This window comes from Sceloporus occidentalis, unplaced genomic scaffold (genome assembly GCF_023333645.1).
Source record: "Sceloporus occidentalis isolate IW3139 unplaced genomic scaffold, rSceOcc1.0.p SCAF_7, whole genome shotgun sequence".
Taxonomy (NCBI): Eukaryota; Metazoa; Chordata; class Lepidosauria; order Squamata; family Phrynosomatidae; genus Sceloporus; species Sceloporus occidentalis.
In genome coordinates this window covers 70,643,843-70,663,220 of record NW_028316987.1, presented here as the reverse complement: position 1 = coordinate 70,663,220, position 19,378 = coordinate 70,643,843, and the positions used below count along the sequence as shown (strand labels likewise).

General features: G+C 37.1%; 1 protein-coding gene across 6 annotated transcripts in view; it reads left to right on the top strand.

The window, feature by feature from the left end:
• Nucleotides 1-18,973, top strand: part of LOC149309919 (disintegrin and metalloproteinase domain-containing protein 22-like) — a 162,424-nt gene extending 143,451 nt beyond the window's left edge. For 2 of the 6 annotated variants that reach the window (XM_089533277.1, XM_089533275.1), the window contains exons 30-32: nucleotides 458-544; nucleotides 7,960-8,083; nucleotides 9,074-18,973. In XM_089533277.1, the coding sequence (XP_089389403.1) occupies nucleotides 458-544; nucleotides 7,960-8,083; nucleotides 9,074-9,094 (232 nt within the window). In that variant the 3' untranslated portion in view covers nucleotides 9,095-18,973. The remainder of the gene's footprint in view (nucleotides 1-457; nucleotides 545-7,959; nucleotides 8,084-9,073) is intronic. The other 4 variants (XM_089533281.1, XM_089533278.1, XM_089533279.1 and 1 more) reach the window with 3 other exon arrangements.
• The last annotated feature ends 405 nt before the right edge of the window (nucleotides 18,974-19,378 follow it).

Genomic DNA, 19,378 nt, shown 5'->3' with positions numbered 1-19,378 from the left:
ATTAATCCTTATTTTCAAAGGACAGTTGCTGACATCAAATTGATCTTTTACTTCTCCCTGTCAAGGGGAATGCTTTGCTTCCCATTTTGGATATTACCCAGAAACCACAAGGAGAGGTGGTAATAGTTTCTTTCCCCCTGCCGTCTCAATACATTTAGCAATTTCCAAAGTTTCCTAGAATCCAAACGGAGCTCTACTTTGGAGATTTAAGAGGTAGGTTCCCACACCCTTGGCTGTATTAAAAGAACGTATATTGAAAATCTAAGCTTATATTAATTTTCAGGGAAAATAATTTTTAAGCCCATGGCTCAGATTTTCTGTCCCTAACATCTCCACTGATTTCTTTGATGCATTTCCTGGCACTTGAGGGGGGAAAAAACCCCTGGGCTTGTATTTTGTGTTCTCAGATATTTGTCTATTCTTTTGCTTTCTCTGTTCCTCCCGTTGCTTTTTGCAGGTATTTAAATCCATGGTTCAAAAGAGAATATAATGTAGCTAAGTGGGTAGAAGATGTGAATAAAAACACTGAAGGACCCTACTTTAGGTATTTTGCAAATTGATTCTCTATCATCTTTAAGAACTGTTCCAGCATATTTCGGATGTGATGGGACTCCTTTCTTGTATCTTCTCATACAAGTGATGTCCTGTAGGTGCTGAGGGACCTTTGTTCATTTGCTGCCTTCTGACGCCTTTTGGAGGCTTCATTGTGTGGTTGCAGTTATTTTCTGAATGTTTTAATGAAGCCGTTGAAAAGGATGTTCATGGTGCATGCATTTCCCATCACCATCTCTAGCTTTTAGTAGCTTTCTTTTCATTTAATGCCACATAGTGATTTATGGGCATGATCTCTGTCTAGCACTAACAAAAAAAAAACCATGAGCCCTAAATAGTTAGAGTTTAATACAGTAGCTTTATAACACTCATAGACCCGAACGCTATTGTTGGTCCAAACTAAAAAAGGGATTTAACTATCCATAATTCAGCAACTGATTCTATAGATCTGCTGTAGTTGGGATTAACCAGTAGACTTTAGGTGGCAGTTTTGTATGCCCACTTCATTGAGAGAAGTAAGTAACTGGTACTTACTTCTGAGTATGTGTGCATAGGATCATACTATGAATCTTCCTAATGCCTTTTGAAGAGACAATAAAGTGTTGAATCCTACAGACAGCAGAATTTTACTATTGTACTAAAACAGGAATGAGCTCATTTGAGAGCCATAGTTAGTTTTAAAAACAACAGAGAAACATGCAAGTTTACTGTCAGAGGATATACCTGACATGTCCATTGGAGGTCAGTACTGTGATTTGCTGGAAAGAATCCATTTTTATGGCTAGAGAAGGAAGATGTTATGCTATGAATATTCGGTTAGGCTCCTTTTTATTTGAATCAGCAATTGACCTTAAACAACACTAACAGCAATTTGTAAAATCATCAAAGCAAAAATAATGTCAACCTATTTATGACAGTAGGATATTAAATATCAAAAATGTGTATATCATATGTTGTTGAAGCATTTATTTCAGTGGTTCAGCACATTATACAGTAGCATGCAACACAAATGCCAGTCAATTATATGTAAATAAATAAATAAAGTTGCTTTGCAGTTACTAGAAAAGAAGTGGCCATCATGCAGGTAATCTTATTTTTACTGGCCAATACTTTGTAATGTTACTTTGAACAGTGTTTCCATGTTTTTTTTAACAATTCAAGGAGAAACCTGTACCACATAAATTCTGAAATTAAGATAGAAGAATAGATAAGGTTTTACACAAAAAAATATATATATATTGTGAGACCTATTGTCTATATCCATACATTGCCTGAAATTATAAAATGTTGCCAAAAGACATTGTTAAGAAAATGGAAGGCATTAATGAATGAAGGAAAGCGATATCCTGGAAAAAACCCGGAGAAATTAAGTAAGTCTTTTTTCAAACAATGGAATTTTATCAGTGTCAACCAGACTATACTTTTAGTACTCATCAATAAGGTAAATTGCTATGCACACAGTGTCTTTGAAGGGCTGCCTATATATCAGTTTGGTGTCCTATTGGCTCTGTTCTGTTTTTAAAAAAACCTAAAAGACAAACCATTTAACTGGTTTGAGATGGCCATTTCTGGAGATTAAATGATTGCTATAAAAAAGATAAACTGATTTTTCCACACCTCTGGCGATTGTTTTCTGATATATGAAGTCATTAAAAACCACATTGAACAGATGCAAAGACATTCTAGTTTTTACTAGCTATATTCATCTTTGTTCTCAAGAAGCCCTAAAACAAATTTTTAATTTTTTATAAAAATAGAATTCCAGTGTGTTTTGTCCTTATAAACCATATGCCTCAATACTATATGACATCTGTGAATGCATCTTTCACTCCCACAGTTCAGTAAAGGTAAAACTTGCCCGTTGCCTTGATTCCATGAGAATTTATTAGGTAAGAATTGAACTCTTTTACCTTTAATCAAGATAGTCCATTTTCGCAACTTGCCATGGTGAAGAATATCAACATTATACAACACTGTTTTAATCCAGAGTAGTTAGTAAGTATCATAACTTCACTAAGGCTGCACCCACACTGCAGAAATAATCTAGTTTGATACCACTTTAACTGCCATGGCTCAGTGCTATGGAATTCCAGGAATCATATTTTAGAAGGCTAAAAGTCTTACAAACTATAATTCCCAGAATTCCATAGCACTGAGCCATGACAGTTAGAATGGTATCAAACTGGATTATTACCGAAGTGCGGCAAAAATGAGAGAACCAAGTCAATACCACAGAATAACATCTGCTCATGTTCATGGCCAGTTCTCCCTCAGACTCTCATGGATTATGGAAAAACCCATGAAAATTCCTGAGCATTGGCTATCCTTACTGAGACCTCTGGGAGTTGAAGTCCAAAATATCTGGATGATCAAATGTTGAGATTCACTGGTTTATGGGATACATTTTTAAATAATGAATAATACAGTGAACTAAGTAAGAATTAAATATTTTAAGCAACTTACAACCATAATAAATTCCAATTTATGAAATAATGCTGGGCATTTATTCATTTAAAGGTTGACTAAAACATCCAATTCTTTAAGGGCAATTTAGGAGAGGAGCTATGCACACATCTAGGGTTCATCTGGGACAGATTTTTAAAGAAAGATAACCCCCACAATAGGTGGCACCATGCCTAAATGACCCACTCTGAACAATTTTAGAGCAGACCTCTGGAGCATGTGGCACTGCCAGGAGGGCCTCTCCAGACAACCTCAAAGACCAAAGAAGTCTAAAAGCGAAATGGTAACCAGAAATCTTAACCTAACCATTGGGCATATTGGCATGACCTCCATGGCCTCCTAATCATGCCAAATATCCAGTTCTGTGTCACTCTCACTAAACCATCTCAAACTCACCATCTCTGTCACTACAATGGATGCTAAAATAGATTACACTCCACTTACCTCTTTCTAATCCAGTTGCTTAGCAAGCACCTTGCTTTTATGTGTCTTCAGGTTGAGTTTAATTTATGGCAACCCTTTCCTAGGGTATTCTTCGCAAGATTTATTTAGAGGAGGTTTGACATTGCCTTCCTCTAAGTATGAGAAGGGAGGACTCACTGAAAAAGACAGTAATGCTGGGAAAGGTGGAGGGAAGTAGGAAGAGAGGAAGACCATGTGGACTCTATTAAGGAGGTCATGGGTATGAGTTTACAGGACCTAAGCAGGGCAGTGGAGGACAGGGTTTTTTGGAGATGTCTCATCCATAGGGTCACCATGGTTCAAGATTCACTTGAGGGCATTGTTGTTAAATAAATAACAAAGGCTGAGAGAGTGTGATTTGCTCCAGGTCACCCAGTGAGATTCCTTGGCTGACCCTGGTCTCTTTGTATCCTAGTCTCAGCATTGCTGTACCACAGTGACACTCTAGCAAACCCATGTTTCTAGTTAAATTTGTCAGGTGGCCTAACATGTAGTCTTGTTTTCTGAAATTGAAAGTGGCATTTCTGTGCTTGAAAGGCTTGTGGAAAGATATGCTACAACACAGCAGGAAAACTAATGATTTATTGATAACTGGTTGTGGTGTAAATAAGGCTGTTTATTTATTTGTGATCCCATCTTTCTCTTGACATGGGACTCAAGATTTCTTGTGAGAAGGGTGGAGAATGTTCTAGACTAGGGATTATTAGCAGAATTCTTGGTGCAAGAAAAATAATGCTTCAAGGAGAAAATACATGACAGAGCTATGCAAAGTTACTTTTCAAAAGTAGTCTGTTCTGTTACTCAAATAAAATTTTTAAATGAGCTGTTACTCATGGTGTTGATGAAAAGGGTAAATAAAATGAGGCATAAAATTAGGAAAATTCCTTGGAATACACTATAGTGTGAGGACCATGATAGGTTGGGTATGTGAGAATAAGTGAATGGCCCACTCAAGGCAGGCTCAGTAGCTCTGCTCCTAGCAGCATCCATCCCTATTTGAATGCTTTGTAAGCAACATTGCATGGTGCCCTTGTAACCATGCTGAAATCATTTACCAGATCTTCTTGCATGTTAAGCATAGAGGTAGGTCAGATACTCTCTAGCACAGATGTACCCCTTTTCAATTTTTTAACCGCTCAAGCCTATGCATGTTTATTCTGGAGTAAGTCACATTGTCTTTAATGCAAATTATTTCAAGTTAAATGTGCTTAAGATTGCAGGCTACGTATGATCTTAAGTGTGTGTAGTTTTAAGTAAGTAATTGAAACAGATAGAATTTAATACCAACACTTCTCCCAACACCATCTCATGAAGGAGAATGTAAATATGAACTGTCAGCTACTGAACCTACACTAAAGCTAATGATCTTCTAGATCCTGTGTTCTTCTACAGAAATTGGTGTTAGATGTCTCAAAGAGAACCGCATGTTGCTAAAAATAATAAGTATAACAAGCAGTCATCAGGATTATCTCTTCCTCATCAATGTTACTGAAGAATAATTTCTTTTAGGACCTCTACAGTATGTTTTCCAAGTAGCACATGAAAAAAATAGGTTTATTTCAAATTTAGACTTGAATATTTACATTACACTGCTGCATATGCTTTGTGTGCTGGAAAAGATAATAGTGCTCAGTAAATGGGAAGGCAGTAGGAAAAGAGGAAAACCATATTACAGATAGACTGATTCAATAAAGGAAACTATGGTCCTGAGTTTGCAAGACATCTTGATGGTTGCAGCTCATGGAGGTCCCTCATTCATAGGGTCTCCATAAGCTGATTTCAATGTAATAGCAAATAATGACAACAAATGCATATGGGAGGAGAGGTGATGAAAATGTCCAGTAGCAGGCAGATTATGTTTTGGTAGGTGAACAGGATTATTGAGACTGGAGAATGAAGACTGATAGAAGTTTCTTTTCATATTTTAATAAAGACTGTTGGTTGCTCCCTGTGCTTCTCCAAGTAAAGCCAGTGTCATCTGTTTTTGGTCTACATCAGCATAGACAGTATTAATAATAATTAATTAATAATTTGTATTAAGGGTGTGCAGGAGTTGTAGTCCTGAAGGATCAAAGATACCCATTTTTTCTTGGCATTTTCAATCCAGATAATTTGGACAGGGTATGTTGTTACATCATCCATTAATGTAACAGGCTAGTAACACCAGTTCTCCATAACTGTGAATGCAGAAGAAGTAGATGTTACTTGGGGCTATATGGGAGGAAGCTATGCCATTCAATTTAAAATAATAAACATAATCTGAGCTTCATCAAAAGGAGATGAACAAGGAATCCAGGCTAGTAGCTGGGACAGCTATGTTGAGTCGGTGATTTTTTTAAAGGGCCCATTCTTGAGCTCAACAAAGCAGAGTGCAGGTATTGTGTATGAGGAGGGCAGAAAACTGGAGCAGTGTGGGTGATCTTTCTATTTCATTCAGGTTTCTGAGACCAGCTCAAGATTTTTTAAAAAATGTTTCAGCACATAATTTTATTTTATTTTGAAATCAAGTAAAAAATACAGACAACATTGAGAACAAAACACATACACATGCAATCAAATCACCTTTTATGCTTCAGATGTCTAGATTTCACGTACAGAAGCCTCAGTCTGCATAGCAAAGGGGATCATGGGAGTTGCGGTCCAAAGCATCTGAATGATTCCTCAGTTTAATACTGTATATAATGGATATTCTTGTGGACAACTGTGTTTTACGTTTTTTTGTGCACACAATCCAAAATTTCCTAGGTCTCTCTGGATCTGAAATGGTTTGGGCTAGTTTAGAATGGTCTAGAAAAGTCTTTTGCCAAACTGGTAATCTGCAAATGTATTAGACTGCAAGTTCCCATCATCACAACTCCATGTTAGCTGTCAGTGATAGAAGTTGTAGTTGAAAATCTGCAGGTTATCAGGTTTGGGAAAACTGATTTAAAATCTGATTCTGAGTGAGTTCAGTCATTTCTGTCCTTGTATGTAAAATTCTAGTCCATGAAGTGCAGCAGACTTACTGTCCTGAAAAGAAAATATGTCTTCCATGTAGCGTTGCCAGGTTTTCAAAATAGTCCTGTAATAAGGGACAGTCAAAATTCATGATGTGCAGGGTTGACAGTCAGTAGCTATTTAAAAGTTTGTGTTATACATAAAATGCCAAATGGAAGTGTTGATTTCAGTTAATTTTGCCATTTCTCTGTAAGATCAATATATTGTTTATATTCATGAATTAAATGATGCACACATTTCTGTCTTTACAACAGGCCCAAACCCAAACGTACATGATTTTTTGGCATTTCAGTGTATATAAAACTGGACAGCTTCCCACCCTTCAAATAGGGATCATGTCTTAAGAGACATTTGCCAGCCCTGGAAGGGACAAGTTTTCTGACCTTCAAATAAGGGACACCTGGCAACACTACTTCCATGTGATGCAGACATTGACTTGCTACTGCTTTCTTTAGTCACCTTGTACAGAAATGCTGATTACTCTGACTAATCAGTCCATTTTTGTCTACCCCTCCCTCTCCACTCCTCAGTCCCATCAAACTCTTACTTTGGCTGGAACCAATGTGCACTGGATGATGCTTGCATGTCTAACAATCTAGCACTTTGTCTTTGCCAATGTTTCCTCATAATTGACTTTTTCTGAACTGCATGCCTTTATATAAACATGTCCTTTATATATTGTGATAAGCATATCTCAGTTATTTATAAGCAGCCTTGCCTGCAGTCCTCTGCACACTTACTTGGGAGCAAGCCTCACTACATGCAGCGAGGCTTAGTTCTAAGTAGATGCATAAGACTGCAAGTAAGCTCTAAGCCAGTGATGGTCACAGGCTGCAATGTGCATTTTAAATACTTCTGTGTTGTATTGTTTTCTCAACAAATAAAAAGTAAACACATGAACAAAGTGATGCTTTCTTATACATACTGGAATAATCTTTTGTTAAATACTAGTGGTGGTGGTGATGATGATGATATAAAACCTTCTGTGCCCTTCACACACATTACTTCAGTAATCTTATACAACAGCCTTATATGGTAGACCAGGCTCATTTCAGATAGCAGACTGAGACTGATTTAAATAAACTTACCTAAGTTGAACAAAGGGCACATTCCCAGGTCATTCTGTTAATCACTATACTACGCAAAGGTGGGTTCATCATAAATGATAATTTCCTTTCTTATATATGTGCCTTCTGTTGTTTGATGGATAAAATGGTAAGAAGTTAAATCCATTTCATGCTGCTAAAGCGTATTGTCCCTACAAAGTCTCTAAAATAAAAAAGAATTGCTGAAGCACTGTGCTGGGGACTATTTTAGAGAAGTGTGAATTCCCTAAAACTATGGATAGGAACCCAAAGGCTCCAGCTGAGCAAGTGAATGATATACTCAACAAAATACCAGTAATTTTTCAGTTTCTGCCAAAAGTCTGGTATCTCAAGACCTTCTGTTTATTTTAAATTTTAAAAAAATGTTTTAACCCTTCAGGACTCTTTCTCCTGCAAAGTCCCCATCATCATCTACTGGTTCCATTGCATCCAGCAGAAAATACCCATACCCAATGCCTCCACTTCCGGATGAAGAGAAAAGGGCCAACAGAATAAGTGCCAGGGTAAGCAATCATCTCTTCTTCCTCCATGACCTTCATTTTGTCTGCTAGTTGTCTGGATTCAGGTAAGAGTAACTTGCCTTAGGTCAAACGTGCACACATGGTGGGTTGGGCCCAGCTTTCAGCATGAGCAAATGTGTTGGTGGAAACTAACTTTTCTGCATTCTCATCCTTCTCTTTTTTCCCAAAGTGGCTCCTACATTGCCTGAAAATGCTATGCAGAGAGGCAAGGAGTCACTCATCAGTGGAATAGTATGGAGTATAGGAGGCTGAAAGTCAGCTGCAGCTTCCATGAGTGAACATGTGCTTGCAAAAAGTACTTCTGTCAAACTTTGGAATATTTCTTCCCCATTTTCTTTGCACCACGATCTACCTATTCATTGGGACCCCCCTCCCTTCCTATTGATTGTGTGCAGAATTGGAGATTGGTGAAGTTGGCATGGACAGAAGACCTCTGTAGGGGGAAGTCTGCCTTTGCCAACTGAATCTGCTTGAATCTGGATCCAGTTCCAAGCATCCATGGTTGAGATGGAACTTTAATTGGATCTCTCTTCATTTGGTCACACAGGTTCTTTGTTTTAACAGCAGAAAAACTTCTGTTGTATAGTATGTAGAGAGATCTTGTAGCACTTTTGAGACTAAAGTTCCGTACAGACAGGCCAAAATAAAGCTGTTTCGGGTCACTTTGGAGGTATGCTGTTTAAACGATGCATCCTAAGAGGTCGGAAGCCACGCCAAAGCCACGTTCCAGTGACATACCTCCAAAGTGACCCGAAGCAGCTTTATTTTGGCTTGTCTGTATGGGCCCTAACTGAAATAAAGAGGTTGCCAGCATGAGATTCTTCATTTCAGTTAGTCTCAAAGATGCTACAAGATCTCTCTGCATTCTACAGACTAACATGGCTGTATATTTGAATTCTGCTGTATAGGTTAGCTAGAGAATAATGGTGCGACTCTACTCATGGCTTGTCTTTTCTTTCTCTCTCCTCACAGCTATGGGAGACTTCCATTTAGTTCCACTGCCTACCTGAGCTGACCCCAAGAACTGTTTACTTCAGATTTTATACAAACTCAGCATCACTGAGTTGCTGAACATTCATCTGCTAAGTGGACAATTGGACAGCACAAGAGATGCTACACAGCAAGGAGCCAACAAGTTCTCCCGATAAAAGAAAAGTCAATTTTCTGCAGCTGTTTGAGATTTTATCAGTTTCACATAAAGGACAAACAAACCATTTATATATATATATATATATATATATATAAAAGTAACTGGGGATACATGGGCCTGAATAAGTTTATTCCGCATGATGACAGATGATATGTAGGCATTCAGATAAAACTAATTTGAGTCCCCAAAGTGCCCCCCTCCTGGTCTAACATAGTTCCCAAAACATCAAAAAAAAAATCAGAATTTGGTATATAAACATTTATGCCGTATGCATGAACCCCTCTTTGCCACTTTCCATGTGTAAGGGATTAATCATTATACTGTAGAATTAGCATGCGGGAATAAGAGATATGTTTTCCACAAGTGGGATCTGAAGAGGCAGACATCTTTGACATAACCATCCATCCACGCAAAGAGACTTATCAAAAATGTTTTGTGATTATATTCGCAGTAGAAACCCATATCAATATTTTTTAAGCTGTAAAATATCAACAGTTCTATTATATAGTGTGGTGGGTTTTGTTTTTGTTATTCCTGAAGTACACTCGTGACTTAAACCATCAGAGAATCTAAGGGCCTTACTAGATGTGACACGTGAGATCTATGGATAGGGAAGGGCAGTAGGTCAGTAGCAAAGCACAAGGTTTGCTTGGAAAATGTTCCAGGTTCAACCTCTGCCATCTCCAGGTAGGGATGGGGAAAGACCATCTGTCTGGAAAGCTGGGGAATCATTGCTAGTATAGTGTAGACAGTAATTTAAAATATGGCCCTGTGGTCTTATTTGGCATAAAACACCATTCTGTGGCAGGGTTTTTATAACAAATAGTATTAAGTATAATAGCAGTTACAAACCAGGGAAACTATTATTTGAGTTTGACTACAATGCTAAATGGGAGGGAAGGTTTTCACTCCCCTTTTCTCCATATTGGTTCTTATTTCTCCATGACTGCTGTGTGGGAGTTCATGAATGACCTTGCTTCATGTTGCAGGGTCTAGAATGGTTTTCTGGATCTGTGTATAACAGGAATCTGTGTGAAGAACTGTACTGCTCCCTCCCACTCAACTCATGTGGACTAAACTGGAGTATGCTTTTAAATTCTTGACTGGAATCACTGCAGCTAATGTAACAGTGGCCAAAATGGCACATTTGCTGTATGTTGTACACATCTTATTTTTTGAAATTCGACTATCCAGAACTATATTTCAATGATGGCACCTTTTATCCTGTTCACTGGCATAGTACTTCATAAATAGCACAAAAATGTGGGCAAACAGGAGCTGTCATTTGAGTGGCTTGATTGAATTACCAGATATAATTATATAGGATAAGTGGAACAGCACACAAGATGCTCCATCAGTGTTCTATACTTGCTGCTCATTGATGAATGTGCATAAGTTGATAACATTCCTAATGCATGAAGCCTGAGCTCATTGTAGTTGAGTGTTTTTTGTTTTGCTTTTACAAACAGAGGGAACTTTGTAATGGTAACATAATGTTGCCAGTGTAACATAATGCTACCGTTCATTATATGGGCCTCATTATTCCAGCTGTTTGGCATCTGTAACACAAAATTGCAAGAGATTGGAGATTGGTGAATGGAAAGGGGGAGCGATCTTTTCAGAGACCTTTAGGATGCAATCCAGTACACACTTGATTGGAAGTAATACCTCTTGAATTTGGCTGGGCTTAATTCTGAGCAGACACGCATAGGATTGCTCTGTAAAATTCTAAAATTAATGGTGCTCCGATCAAGTGTGTAAGGTCGTCTTCCCAATTTCATTTCAAAATTGCTGTGACATACAATGATTATTTTAACTTTCTTGTAATTCTGTGGTGCAAGGTTCTCTTTCCATGATGCCTAATGGGCAACTTTTTATATATAACTCAGAATTTGCAGTGTAAACATACTTGAGACAGAGTATTGAGAGTGATGGAATATTTTCTTATTACATCATTGAGAACATAAGAAAAGCTACGTTGGATTACACCAGGGTACTATCTAGTCCTACATTCTGGGAAGCCATAGATAGAGGAAAGATCTGGGCAAAACATTACCAGTTACTTCTTGGGGAAAAGGAGAACACCATCTATGTGGATTCAAGGATATTGTTTCTTCTACTGGGAAAATTGGTACTGAAAGAAATCTCACAGTTAAAAGCAATGTTAGGCATATAGTATCATCTGGTATTTTGACTGTAACAGAGTGGGAACATAATCTGCATTTCTGAATCTTCTACCTCTTTCACATAATTCCTTTGATAGGTGTGTTGCCATGCATGAACTTCCTTCATGTAGCAGGACTTACTTATTTGGAAACAAAAAATCACTTGTATGAGAATGTCAGTTCTGTGAGACGCTAAAGTTAAGGTACTTATAATGGTATCTCCAGTTGTAAAATATGTAAGACTTTGAAAATATTATATTTATAAGACTTTGCCAGTTATATTTATACAATACTGGCTTTGCAGTCATGAATAACTCTATAAGAGGCATAACATTTTGGTAAGTATTTTGATTTGTAATGAGTAAGACTCAGAGAAAATATACAAATTCCCATATAAGAAAATGTTTGAAATAATATAGAATGTATCTACGTATCTATCTATCTATACACACACACATATATATTAAAAAAATCTAATTTTGCAAATTTATAATATAAGCCAGAGTTTTGGTGGATGAATGCATTAGGTCTGGGAAAAATCTGGCTGTAATTGTAGGTTTCTTTGTTTCAGTGGATTTTGAGTGAATTTCTGAAACATTTCCCACCAGGTCAGAGGAAAATTAAATGCCCAACTGTATATTTATTGCAAAAAATAAAATAAACAACCTGTCCCCTTAACTTTTTAGATGCAATATCTAGATGTTTATCATGTGCCTTTTTGGATTTTTTCTTTTGATACAAAACCATGTGTTGTTCAATATAGACTGGTGATGTTTTCTTTGTCTTCCCCCATTCATCTATTGTTTTCAGAGTCTTAAGAAGAATGAAGATGCCTTTTGTTTTGGTAGACAAAGCTGATTGTGATATGATAGCTGAGGTCCTTTATAGCATTCATTAAGAAAATGACCTTCTGTGTAGTTAATGACATTGCTGGCCACTACTACTAACATTTGTAAATATTCAGTCACCTGGTCATCTTGATGTGAAGTTAAATCTAATTTTAATAAATTTTTGCTTTTACTTCTGTGGTCTAGTTCAGGATTTCTCAGCTCACAAAAGTGTCTGGCCTTGTTGTGTGAAAGGGTCATGGATGCAAATCAATAGGAACTGAAGGGTGAATCGGGGGTCAATAAGGTGGACTCTTGAAAGGAAAGGAAAATGCTAAGATTATAGTAAGATTTTTTTTAAAAAAATTATGTGGATTGCCTTGGATATCTGTCTTTGGATTAAGGTGGAGAGACAGAAAGAGAGATGGGAAAAGTTACTTTTTAGATTAGAGCTCCCACAGTCCCCCGTGCTGAGGCTATGTAGATCTTAGAATATCTCTCTTAACAATATCTATCTCATATATCTAGCTGCCTGTCTTCAAGAGATGTCCCTGTTAAACTCTGTTTGAGCACAGGCAAAGACAATGGAAACTTCCTTATAATACTTTGTTCTGTAATTTTGAGTTTGACTACTTTTCTTTCAGCACACATAGTTCATGGGAGGAAAGGAAATCATCTTTTGGATATGATTTCTTATCCTCTTAAATGCTTTACTTTTGGATGACTGTATTCTTATGACTGGGCCCAAATACTCAATAAGCACCAGATTATTTCTGTTTGATCTTGCAAGCTAAATAGGGTCAGCCCTGGTTAGTATTCGGTTGGGAGACTGCCAATGAATACCAGGTGCTGTAAGCTATGTTTCAGAGGAAGAAACTGCCAAAACCATCTCTTGAGTAATCCTTACCTAATAAAACCCTGTGAAATTTATAGGGTCACCATAAGTTGACAGGTGACTTGAAAGTACATATACACATATTCTTATGACTCTTGACTGCACAAAATAAAATTGACAGTTGGCTGGAACATGCATTAAACCCGTGTGTCTTCTATCTTATTGTGCTCCAACTTATTTTAAGTTTTTTCATTTGTCCAAAGCTGTTTGCATCATTAATCATTGCATCATTAAGCATTTAAAACAGGCAAATCTAACTAAAATGTTTAACCATTGCCATGTGGCATTCTTTTTAAATGTGACATTTACCAATATCATTCAGTTATATTTGCTTACAATTTCATGCGTGTGATTTTTTTAAAATATCTTCATTAATTATTTTCATAATCACACAAATACTACATCTTACTTATTATGTTACAATAAATTTCTTCATATGTGTGATTTTGGATGTCCACCAAAAACATCTGAGTAAAGTATGTAATGGTAGTTTTGTGTATGCATAGGATAAAAAAAAAGGTTTTGTTATCACTTAGTTTGGAGTTTTTTCTGTTATAAAGAGGTTTATAAAACCACCTTAGTGAATGGTTTCTAGGTACACTTCCTATTGTAATGTATGGAGAGTCTTTTATAGGTTGAAGGTATATTTGTAACAGGGAAGCACCTTAAGTATTAGAATCCTTTTCTTTTGTAAAGTTTGCATACAAAATGGGCAAATTGTGTTTTGTTCACAGATAAAATTCTAGAGAAATAATTATGTATGAAAAAAATGTGATAACTGTTCCCATGTTAAAACCTTTACAGCAATGCTGTACATGTTGAATCAAATGTTCAGTCCTATTATATGTAATAATGGGGCTTATCCCCAGGTAGGTGTGCCTTAGATTGCAGGCTTACACTACTAGTGTAAAGACAACAATAGTGTCATAGCTTTGGTACCATTTTTAAGTACTATTAGAGGTAAGACTAAAACCCAATAAATAAGTTTGATAATTATTTGAGAAATATTTATTTCCCAGCTGAAATAGAATTACAGGCATAATTACAACCAGTTTTGTGTTTTCAGAAATGCAGAGTTGATACTTCCTCCCATTGCTAGGGCATTCTTTTACCTGTACACCTAGTAGGCATTCATTCTTTCAATGTGCAATCTTCATCCTGAGGCTGAGTTGAACTGTAGACCTTGTGGGTGTGTTTCGGTACTTTTCTGTTTTGTTCCCAGCCCCCTACATTTCTTTGTTACCTAGCATAAGGGGAGAGTTCCAGAGAACTCAAAACCTTGCACACTTTTGTAGCATTTTGCTTGCTCTTGAAAAAGTTCTTTCCCAATCTGTGGATTTTGTGTTTACTCATATATTAGAATAGCTACCTTCAAATTTTATTTTTTAAAAAAATACTTATTGAAACTTGTAGAACATTGTAATAGCATTTCCATCTCCTTAATCCTCTTTCTTGTCTCATATATTTTCTTAGTCATAAAGTGATTTCACTATTGAGAAAGTAGAAAATTGTTACTAATTGTTTCTGTGTATTTGCGACTGAGGATATAAACTTATTATTAATTATTTTTGTAATGGAAATTAGTTGGAATAATCAAGTTTGTTGTGGTTGGCCATTCTTCAACTAGCTTTTATTAACAATTGTGTGCCTTGTGGCACCTGATTAGCAATCTAATAATTTATTTTCTGTTTAACAATTTTGCTAAATATAGCCATTATTGACCTTACCATAAAGATAGGTCTAATCTCCAGTTCTAATGAAGTTTGGTTCTGGTGGAAATAGATGAAGCCAGTAAGAGTCCCTTCTCAATCCTATTTGAAATAAAAAGCTGTAGAGAATTAAGGGAAATTAAACAAATGGAAAGCACAGACTGAAGCCAGCCCTGAACTTCAGATTGCACAAGAACAGGATTCAGCCTAAACAGGGTTCATAATCTCCTTTCCCTGCAGGAGATGCCAGCACCCTTCAAAACCCGTTTCAGAGGGATGGAAGATCCTCCAGAGCATATGGAGGAGATACACTAGTGACAGCTGCAGGGGAAGGGGCCAAAATCCCAACCCAACACTATATCACCAGCATCATGTTGGATTTAGAACCATATAATCAATGAAGTGGAAGAGGTTGATGTGGCACAGAAAAAGGGCAGGCCCCATTATCAATTTGACAATCTGGTTGGTTGAAATAGCACAGTGGGAATTCAGTGAATAGACTGAAGGTGCTTCCAAATAGATTCCTGGCGCTGTAAGTCAAAAGGCATTAGTGCCACCTATTTCAACTTCTTTTTCCTTTAAGGGTTTTCCCCCCCCCCTGGAAGGAAAATAGATGAAAGTAGTGATGGAAAAACCAGAAGGAAAAGAATGAGATTTGGACAAAGATTTGGACCCTTCAGGCAGGTCAGGAGTGCCATTGAGGCATTATTTAAAGCACATGTGGACTCAACATATGAAGAAGGGAGCACACTAGCCCTATCTCTTTTTGTCTCAGGGTTCTGTTGCTCTTTTCACATGGAAAGTAACAACTCCAAACTGGAGAGCTTTCACTACATACAGAGACCCCCAGCCATTTGAAATCATGATTCTTTTAGGGTTTCCAATCCAGCATGAGGAGCCTCCATATGCAACAGAAGCAAATATCTATAAAGTTATCACTCGACAAGCGAAGAAAGTGATGAAAAGAGACGCAGGAAGGTAGGGTTAGTCTGTTCTCATCTTCTTGTGTTGAGTCAACACATTTCATTAACAGCTGAACAGGGAGAAATGCAGTATGAAACTTTTGCTTGCAAGCACCTTTAAGGTATATGTAAATAAAAGTGAAATTAAAATTAAATCCTGCCGTACAAAACTAGTATTTTATTGGCTCTTAGGATGCAGTCCTAAGGAATGAGGTGGATAAGAGCATTCCAATTTTAGAGGCTCCATTCCATCCACAACTATACAAACTCCCATCAGTAAGACCAAAAATAGGAATTTATTGCTTGTTCTTCCTCTATCCAGATTTTATTGGCAACATACTGCAGAAATACCCTTCCTGCCCCATTGAGAGACATACTCTGAGGCACATTTGTGTTTCATTCTACATTGAAGGGGCTGGCAGACCTTTGAATCTAGAGGATCCAGATGCTCTTGCTCCCCATGAACCACCACACCTTTCCTAGGTTGGTGATTCAAACTGGTTATGAGGAATCACTTTGTAAACCTCCACAGTGACTAGAAGAGAGTTGGTGGGTCCAACAATCTATCTCTCCCTCTGAGGTCAATGGCTTGTCAAAGACCTTGAAGGAGAAGATCTGATCCTTCCTGTGGCCCTTGGTACATGATTCTGGGGCTACAGGACTGCAGCCTTAGAGGCCTTAAGACTTAACATTTAAGATTTTCAGAATATATATTTTTACAGCCAGTATGAAAACACTTGTAAATATGCTTCACTGCCTTGAATACAGTGGTGCTAGCTGGTGACTATAAAAATATGACACAGTTGTAATTCTGTTAAGTGCTAAGGTATTACCTGTATCATATCATAGTATAATTCCTGCTGGTTGACTATGTTGAGAATCTGTGTAGTACTTGCCAGGGCATACAGTCTGGTGCTTATTAGATTTTTTGAGCAATCATGGAGCAAAAATATACCACTGTATTATTTAAATACTGGCCACTATTTCAGCATAATCTAAGTGTGCTTTTAATGCCATTAATTTGAATGGAATGTAACCCCCACATAACATGGGGTTGCCATGCATTTTCAACACTTTATTATAATTGCTGTGGCTTTTTTCATGCTATCACTGATCACATTTTAAGTCCGCTGCTGAAACTATTTTCAGTATGAACACTTCAGCAATATATTCAGTATACAGTATGTCAGACTGCTTACTTTTTTAATTGCGTGTTTGTGTTGCCAATAATCTATATTTAAGGTATTTTAAAAACTATCCCATATGGCACGAACCAATACTAAATTATATTCCCTGCCTGAGATTGTTTCTGTCACAGTGGCTAATCATGTTGCATCTTGTAATTGTTTTGCTATATGGAAATCTCCCAGCTCTGTCCAGTTTGATAGACCAGATTTTGACAAATTCCAGTGTAAAGCCTTGCCCATTACAGAGCTTGCCAAGCTAATTTTTAGAATACAGCTCCCAGAATTCTGGCCATGCCAGGTTGAAAAAAATCTGGCGTTTGTTATCTTCAAAATTTAACTTTCCCAAGCTCTGGCCCATTATATATCACTGTAGCTCTGAACAAGATATTTTTATCAAATGGTATCCAAATGCATCAAGCCAGCTTTCATATTATTGAATAAAATGTTCCTTTTTGTAAAGTTGTGACTTGCGGGTCTCAAATCTTGCACTTTTCATGATGATAAAAATATTGAATACAAAATGACTGGTTCCCACTGTTACTAATGCATTGTAACATCAGTAAAAAACAACTTTCAAATGAGTGTATTGGTGTGGTGTCTGTTTGCGGTTTTGTAAATGGTTTTGTTCTCACTTGGGCTTATTCTTGAGATGCATAGAACTAAGCTGTGCTTTCTATGTCTGGTGGTAAAGTCTCCCTCCATCCAGTAATGGGAATCATGTAGCCCTTCATAAATAAAGACCTCTCCTGGGTCTAAAAGAGGACTTGAGGGGGGAGGCATTCCCTTCCAGACACAATAGTGAAGGGAGGAATTGGGTGGCTAGGGACCAAGAGGCAAGATTCTTCTGAAATTGGAATGTGGATTATGAGCCAGAAAAGCTTTCCTACTCCTGCCAGTCAGATAATTCAGTCACCCAAATTTCATAACCATTTGAACTAACTACAGTACTGTAGCTAGCTACTTTATTTTGTTAATATATGAAGCTTCCATTTTGTTTTCACTGCCAGCCTAAGCTCAGTGGTTCACAGACATCACTACAATGCTACTGGAATATTCACTGAAGTACTGATGTGCTGCTAACATATTTCTTCTATGTTAATGCTCAAAAGAATCACTACAAATGACTGTCACAGTATTTGACTGTTTCCTGAACTACTTAGACAGTCTTGCTTTGTAACCTTTCCTTAAAGAATATTAGCTAAACTGTTACTCTTGAACATGTTAGCAACAATTTGTTATACAGGTCCTGATGCTAATGCAGATACTATTTTGCTTTACAGTTTAAGTATGTCCACCAGAATCCCGTATCACCTTTTAATGTAACTTTTTGTATACTTAGAAGAGGCACTAGGAAATCCTGTTGGTGAATAGTGACTGCCAAAATAAACTGTAAGTAGACTTAATCCCCCTTTACTATTTTACATATCAGTATTGGTGTCTGGCAAACAGACCTTTCCAGTTTGACTTATAGCTCCCCTCACAGTAAGTCAGCCTGATACACAAAGAAAAATCCAGCTATAATTTGTTTCTGGATAAATTTGCAAAACATGGAGCAAATGTGAAAAAGTATCATGAGTTCACCGTGTGAGATTTTCTCACAAAGCAGAAAGATCCAGTTCTTTTGCTGATCAGATACCAGATTTAAATTCCATTTAAATGCAGATGAAAAACCAGCAGAAACAAAATTCACATAGCTACAGGTGATGCATATTTTCCAAGTTTGTGTAACAGAAGCAACCAAAAAGCTGAAAGGTTAGAAATTAACTTTTGCTGCCAGCAGTTTCCAGTTAATTTGTTGCAGTAAAAAGACCTAAGTAGTTGGGGACGCTTTAAAGACCAACAGGGATTTGGGGCTGGTTTTTTTGCATCTGATGAAGTGACCAGTAGTTTTTTCACAAAATAAAATGTGTTAGAATTTAATGTGTCAAACAACCTTTCTGCTGTTTTTATGAAGCAAGACCATGACTGGCAGTTATGACCACATGCTTTCAACTAAATTTGCCAGTGCTCAACAAGATACAGCTTCTTGCTTAGTATCCCCTTGATTGTATTTATTTTCTCTCAGATTATTCAATCAAGGCATAGTAAAATTGGGCAGACTGTAAACTGACATAATAGCCATACATACAATTGGGAACATAAAGGTTTCACTTTCACTATAAGGTTCCCCAAAATCTCTATCCAGATTTGTACATTTTTAACAATTCTGAAAATGTAAAGCTGATCCACCAAGTTTCTGTCTTTAAAATGCAATGTTTGGCAAAATGAACATGTTCATATCCAGGACCTACTGTATAATATGATATAAGATGTTCAGTAAGATGAAGTAATACTATACATAAGAATAATTATACTTAAATATACTTCCTATAACTAAAGAGA